We start from the raw sequence: 6,856 nt of genomic DNA on the forward strand, positions 1-6,856 counted from the left end.
ACAACTCCAGAACATGTTTTAAAAGTTGGAGAGGATATTACGCACTTGAAACCTAACTTTCAGTCTTTGTATTGCACAACAGATCAACATCTTGCATAATAACAAATAGTTCTTTAAAATCAAAAAACTAAAGTGAAAGTATCTTGTAAATTGGAACATAAAAATATATCAACTCTGTACAAAAGTATAGATAACTTTATAAAAAGTACTTGTGTATATCATACTAACAGCACGTAGAAAAATGTGTGTTGTGATTGCTAATCTCTCTTATATAAGATTTGCCCAAATTTAGAGGTTTGCATCATAGAAAGGTACTCAAGCAACAATATAAAAAAATATATACAATAATACATATAATAATATATAAAATATGTATAATATATATACAATAAGTCTTCTGTGCCAAGATATATCATGGTTTATGATTTGTCACATTAAACATCTCACATATGTGCTAAGGTATCTGTTATTACTGCATCACACACACTTTGATGAAATATGTACAAATTTTATCAAAGTTAGTAGATTAAGGCAATTACAGTACAGTTTGATTTTTAAAAACTAGCGAAATGGCGCTATTAGAGGTTTGTTCTACTGAATATGTCACTTAAGATATGAGCTTATATTTTAGATTGAATTGTGTCTTTGCTGCCAACAGATCCTTGGCTGGATTCTTGCAATGCTTGGGAAGACTGAGCCGACGAAGCTAGACTTATTTTCTCTTTACAACATGAACCTTTTTGAAAAAGTAATCTAATCATGATCTATGCAAAAAATCAGCGGCAATGAGTATTTATAATATAGTGAAAGTATCAATCGAAACCAATGAATCAATAAAGTAATAAAAACAATGTTTCGTTTAATCATCTGATCTATAAATCATTAATCAAACAATTATTGGTTAAAAGTCAATAATTTAATCAACGTTTACACATAGTCAATATCTTCAAAGGAAAGTTGTTTTTAAAAAAAAGTGTTCTAGTATAAAATTAAACATATTTTAAATATCAATAGCTTTACCTGATTAGAGTTGAACTTACATAAAATTTTAGTCGATTTTATCAGAAAATGTCGATATTTTGCTATCAGTTGCGATTGTTTTTGATGTTTGAGGTGATCTGATGGCCAGGATGTTTTAAGATTAAAATTGGTAAAACTTGATCTCGATTTAAGTGCTCAAATCAAGCGAAAGTGCGATTATAACTCATATAGGCGCAAGGAGACCGACAGAAGAGATGCACGCATATCGCAACAATAATAACTAGTGACATCATTTCGCCCGTTTTTTAGAGCATTTGAACTGCGATTATTTTCGTCGAGTCTAATCATAAAATATATCTGCAATCAAATCACATCAAACATCAAAAACAATTGCAGATGATAGAAAAATACCACCATTTTTTGATAAAATCTACTAAAATTCTGTGCCAGTTCATTTTTAACAAACTTAAACATCTTTTTAAATATTTAGCTGTTTGTTCAGAGCAACCAAAGTCTTTCACAATAGATTCAATGTTATCAGGGTAATCAGTTAGTGTTTACAACAGCAAATGTACTTGTCAATATTAAGTTGATTCTAAGTTTTGTTAAAAGCACTAGTTCTTGGATTCTCCATACAGTCAAGCAATATCGGGTGCATGTATTTTTGCAGGTACGGATGTGGGCTGGTTGGCTTTACAGAAGAGAACTCTATTGAAAAGCAGTTTAACATCCATCTAAAGAATGGCAGAGCAACACTGAGAGATATTGTCACGGCTCGGCAGGTGGATAACAGTGACAGTTATACTAATACATATAGGTAGTGTAAATCTTTAAGTGCTATACAAGAAAGCACAAAATTAGTCAATCAAAGTTTGCAAACATAGACATGTAAGTAACAGTGTAAATCTATGCATATAAATCTCAGAGTTTGTCGTCTGTCGCTTGTCTGTCTGGCTATAGTGATAAAGTTTTAGCAACTGAAAATCACCTTCTTACTGGATTTGGAACATTCAAAGCGCAAGTCTATTAACAAGCGTGGGTAACTACAAGACAAGGCTAAACCGTTCTTATCACACTCATCGCTCTTACCATACACTCTACATCCTTTTGACAACTTCCCTAAAAGTGCACTTTTTATCATTTATTAATAACTTTTGTGTTTAGTATTTCATTGAAATTTTTTTTAAAGTCAACTTTTTTAGCATTACCTATTTTTCCAAATTTGTAATTTTCAAATGAGCCATTTCAATTTCAAATGTGCTGTTACACTCCTATTGCCGACTTTTCTTAAGGCTACATCGCTAAATCTGTAATGGCTAAATACCTTTCACGTGGACAGTTGTGTTATCTCAAGTAGGAATTGCCTCTGCATGTTCTCTCCGTTTGGTCAGACAATGTACCAGACAAAGACAGTCAGATATCTCACTTTTACGTTTGTACCAGTATCAAGAACCAGTATTTTCGTATTCGAAGTTTTAATAGGTATCTTCTGCTGTAACTGTAACCTTATTCTACACACTAATTGTTATTATTCATTCAATATATTCAAGATTTTTATTTCGTTTACTCAGCTTCTATTAATTGTATCGTTACCAAATTATTTTTTAAGTATTTGTAGCAAAACAGATTTGATTTAGCCATCACATGCTAATTATTTCATATTTACATTTAAACACCTTTACAGTTGCTTTATTTTGCCTCTGAATTCATTTTAACTGCGCAAAGCACTTTTTCATGATATGAAGTTTGAAAGTTAGAATGGTAGCTGGTGTTATATAGTAAATAAAAATAAATTTTTGGTGCAAAGACTTTTTTTATTACCCTGGCAACGCCAGGCATTCACCTAGTTATATATAATATAGGTATAGTGTAGATCTGTAAATGATATAGAAAGAAGCACAAAATTAGTCAATCAAAGTGTGTAACCATATAAGGAGATGTATCATTCTGTCTGTAAAATGTGCATGACTTCACCAGTATTTATTATGCAAGCAATTTCCTAGTTCTTTATGTAATGCTCAGTTCAATGTGTTGTAGATGTTTTTTATTTTGTACACTCCAGCTACTTTATGTACAACGCTAAGCAAAGTTCCACCTTTTCACATCTTCCCAACTTTAAATTTTATATACTACTAAAACAGTGACAGACAGTGTGAAAGTAGATAAATACGGTAAAAGAAATACGGACTATTTATATAAACATTGTAAAGTTATCTGTAACATGCGACAAGTAACTTTGTACACTTTAATCTAAGCAATTGAGAAATATATACTTCACAGAAAGCTTCTTAAATTGTGCATTGAAATTTATAAATAACTGTGAGTGATTAACTTTCAACTTTTGAGTTCTATGGCTCCAATATGATGAGTTCTATGGCTCTAATACAATTAGTTCGATGGTTCTAATACGATTAGTTCAATGGTTCTAATACAATAGTTCTATGGTTCTAATGCAATCAGTTCAATTGTTCTAATACGATTAGTTCTATGGTTCTAATACAATTAGTTCTCTGGTTCTAATTCGATTAGTTCTATGGTACTAATACAATTAGTTTAATAGTTCTAATTTGATTAGGTCTATAGTTCTAATTAGGTTAGTTCTATGATTCTATTATGATTAGTTCTGTGATATAACAGATACCATGAGTTTAACTCACACGAAAGTGCTTGTTGAATATCATGTACACAATGGGAGTAGAGAAAGCATTGGTACAAACCAATGCACTGAGGCAGCCTTCCAACACAAAATCTTTGCTAGAGAGTTCAACAATGCCAGAGGGAGTGTTGTCCTTCTTTGCAGCTGTCACACTGGTATGTATCGCATGGGGAAGCCAGGTGACAAGAGTTAAGAAGGTATCCACTGCAAGCATTACTTGTAACTACAAATTAATTACATCATTATAGAAAATTTAGCAGTTAAAGTTTCTTTTATTCTTTATTTCTATTATTCTTTTTTTATTTGGCTTGAAAGATATGTGGTCGATTACTTTTAGAAAGTTTGAACAATGGCATTTAGTGTTTACCAGCACTCAACAAGCAAGTGATCATATGGTTTGTCGTATGAATTGTTGATTTTTTATGACCCCAAAATGGTGAAAAGCCGACTTGAAATGGCAGGTGATAGATAAATAAAGCAAAAAATCTGAGTTTGCAAAAAAGCATTTGGAGTCATGGCTGTATGACTCAGCAGATGTTTTATGCCTGTTTTGAAATAGTTGATGGCTCATTGACGATGATTTATTTCATCACATGAGAATGATAAATTACGCAAAGGGAATAAGTGAATCACAATCATTGTAGAGTCAGTTATATCCAGAACATAATTTTTTTCATGCAAAGATTTTAAACAATGTTCCATTATTTTGTGCAGAAAACAACCAGGTAAAAAGCAATAGTCTAAAAATAACATTTTAACAATGCTCAGTTCGCCAATAACCAAGTCTAAAATAAAGCAATTAAATATATTGCATCTTAAAAAGGAAGATAATGAATTTAGGTTTTAAAAGTTATTCTAAATGTGGTTTTCTATTTTTTGTTTATAAAATTAAACATAATCAGGCTTGTTTAAATGGATTTACAAAATCGTAGCTTACAGATTATAATTAATTCCTTGCTAGAATAAATGTTAGCCACTTACGAAAAGATTTCACTTACCTTTGAAATACTCTGGTTATTTTGGTTTGATGAACTGCTTGCAATCAAGCTTTTCTTTCGCTCGCATAATTTGATAAAAATAAGTGAGTACGAAACGGCAATGATGATCGAAGGCAGCACATACCTCGTTGTTAATATCCACTCATACACTTGCAAAGGCAGAGCTTTACCCATTACGCAAAACCTGTTTCCAGCGGTATCCTCTACCAACCTTCCAGCATTCACAATCACTACCTGAGGCACCGCTGCACAAATCCAAATCATTCCAACTACGGCGTACTTGTGTTGTTTTCGATAGAGTTTGGCCCTGAATGGGTAAAAAATAATAATAACTCTTTCGAGGCTAATGGCAGCAGCGGAGAGCGGGCTGGCATGCACAGCAGATACAGCGATAAACGATTCCACTTTACACCAAGCCTCAGTGCCTTCAAATGGGATATTTAGACGATCTTCTAAGATTAGAATTGGATAAAAGGCTGCCATCAACAAATTTGCGACAGCCATATTCACTAGCTGTATTCTAGTTCCTTTCTTCATATTCTCTCCAAGCTTGAGGACTACGATCGTCATCAAGTTTATGATCGTCCCAAACACTGTTGCAAGTATAAAATAAGTTTTAAGGCTATAGATATCTGTTGCAGTATTAAAAAAGCCAAGCCTGGGTGTTGAGAATTCGGTCTCTCCGCCAGCACTTCTGCTCCAAGTTGTAAAGTTTTCTGTATGTCGTACTGATTCAGTCATCTCGTTACGTTGTCTCTGGTTCCACCATTGTGAAAGCTGTAAATCCATATCTTATCACTTCAGAATCACAACACCAAAATGAAGTTGCTCACTCATACAGTGTTATTTCCTTTCCAAGCTTTTCTGCTATATTTATTAGGTATTTTTCCTTATCGTGCAGCTCAATTGATTTGCTTCAATAATAATCATCTTGACAAAGCTTATATAAGTTTAAAGGCTTCTAAGTGTTTACATCAACATGCAAATTTGGTAAAAGGTCAATAAGGTCTAATAGCAGTTCAAACAATTTTTCCGATCTATTAATAAAGCAGATAATTTTCTGATCTATTAATAGTGCAGATAATTTTACGATCTATTAATAGTGAAAATAATTTTACGATCTATTAATAGTGAATATAATTTTCCAATCTATTAATAGTGCGGATAATTTTACAATCTATTAATAGTGCAGATAATTTTACGATCTTTTAATAGTGCAGATAATTTTCACAAACTATTAATAGAGCAGATAACGTTACAATCTATTAATAGTGCAGATAATTTTCCGATCTATTAATAATGCAGATAATTTTATGATCTATTAATAGTGCAGATAGTTTTCCGATCTATTAATAGTGCAGATAATACTAGGATTTATTAATAGTGCAGATCATTTTTAGCTCCTGTTTCGAATACAGTTTTCCCTCATTCTTCATGGTTAATTGGTACAGGCCTTTCCAGCAAAAAGTAAAAACTCATGAAATAGAAACCAATAAACTCGAATCAAATAAACTGACCATTTTATTTCTACAATTGTAAGCATTTTCGTGTTTTCCTTCGGTTCATTGGTTGATTTTGAGGGTTGAGAGCATTCAAGAATTGTGATGAAGGTTGACACCACCAATTTTCTTTTTTATACTTGACAATTTTAACAGGTAAACTGAGCTGCGGCACCTGCTATCACAAGTAATATGAAATATGCCTTTCATCAACGATACATAGCCACCAGTGGGGGCTGTGTATCATTGCTTTCATATTGCTTTCATTAATTTTTTGTTTGCTTCAAGTATTTGCCCTTTTTAATACACTAATATAATGGATATACATTTACAGGCTCCTATATTTTAACATATGAGAGTTCCAGAGGGAACTCACTGAGCCAGAGTATGAGAGAGAGATATATGCATAGAGTTATCTCCCCCCTAGAGTGATAACCGTGCCTTCAACAACACGAGCGTTTCCGGTGCCAACAAGGAGCGTCATGGCCACGCCCCTTTTTTGTGCTAGTCCATCGTAGTGATTGACATAACAATAACATCAGCCATGAGAATGATCATGAATTTTCATAGTTAAGATAGTAATTATTGCTCATATTAAAGAAATGATGATTATAGTTTTTTACTCTATGTTTATTATTTAAAGCAATTCAATACCTACATGACTTGCAAATGCACTGAATAGATAGTGTTAAGTAAGTGAGTTAATGCAATCAGTCACTCAT

At 32.6% G+C, this 6,856-nt stretch overlaps 1 protein-coding gene across 1 annotated transcript; it reads right to left on the reverse strand.

Annotated features, from left to right (window-relative positions):
• Nucleotides 1-3,629: 3,629 nt before the first annotated feature.
• On the reverse strand, nucleotides 3,630-5,205 carry LOC137400675 (growth hormone secretagogue receptor type 1-like). Its single transcript, XM_068087006.1, has 2 exons — nucleotides 4,636-5,205; nucleotides 3,630-3,860 (listed from the first exon to the last, which is right to left on the reverse strand). The coding sequence occupies exons 1-2, from the start codon at nucleotides 5,203-5,205 to the stop codon at nucleotides 3,630-3,632; spliced, it is 801 nt and encodes a 266-aa protein (XP_067943107.1).
• Between the last annotated feature and the right edge of the window lie 1,651 nt (nucleotides 5,206-6,856).

This window comes from Watersipora subatra, chromosome 7 (assembly GCF_963576615.1).
Source record: "Watersipora subatra chromosome 7, tzWatSuba1.1, whole genome shotgun sequence".
NCBI classification, from domain to species: Eukaryota; Metazoa; Bryozoa; class Gymnolaemata; order Cheilostomatida; family Watersiporidae; genus Watersipora; species Watersipora subatra.

What these genes read in the sequence shown, in the direction of transcription:
- LOC137400675 (XM_068087006.1), bottom strand. Translation starts at nt 5,205, where the DNA reads ATGACGATCGTAGTCCTCAAGCTTGGAGAGAATATGAAGAAAGGAACT. An exon ending in ATAACCAGAGTATTTCAAAG is followed by an intron (nt 3,861 to 4,635) that starts GTAAGTGAAATC and finishes ATTAATTTGTAG; the next exon opens with TTACAAGTAATGCTTGCAGT.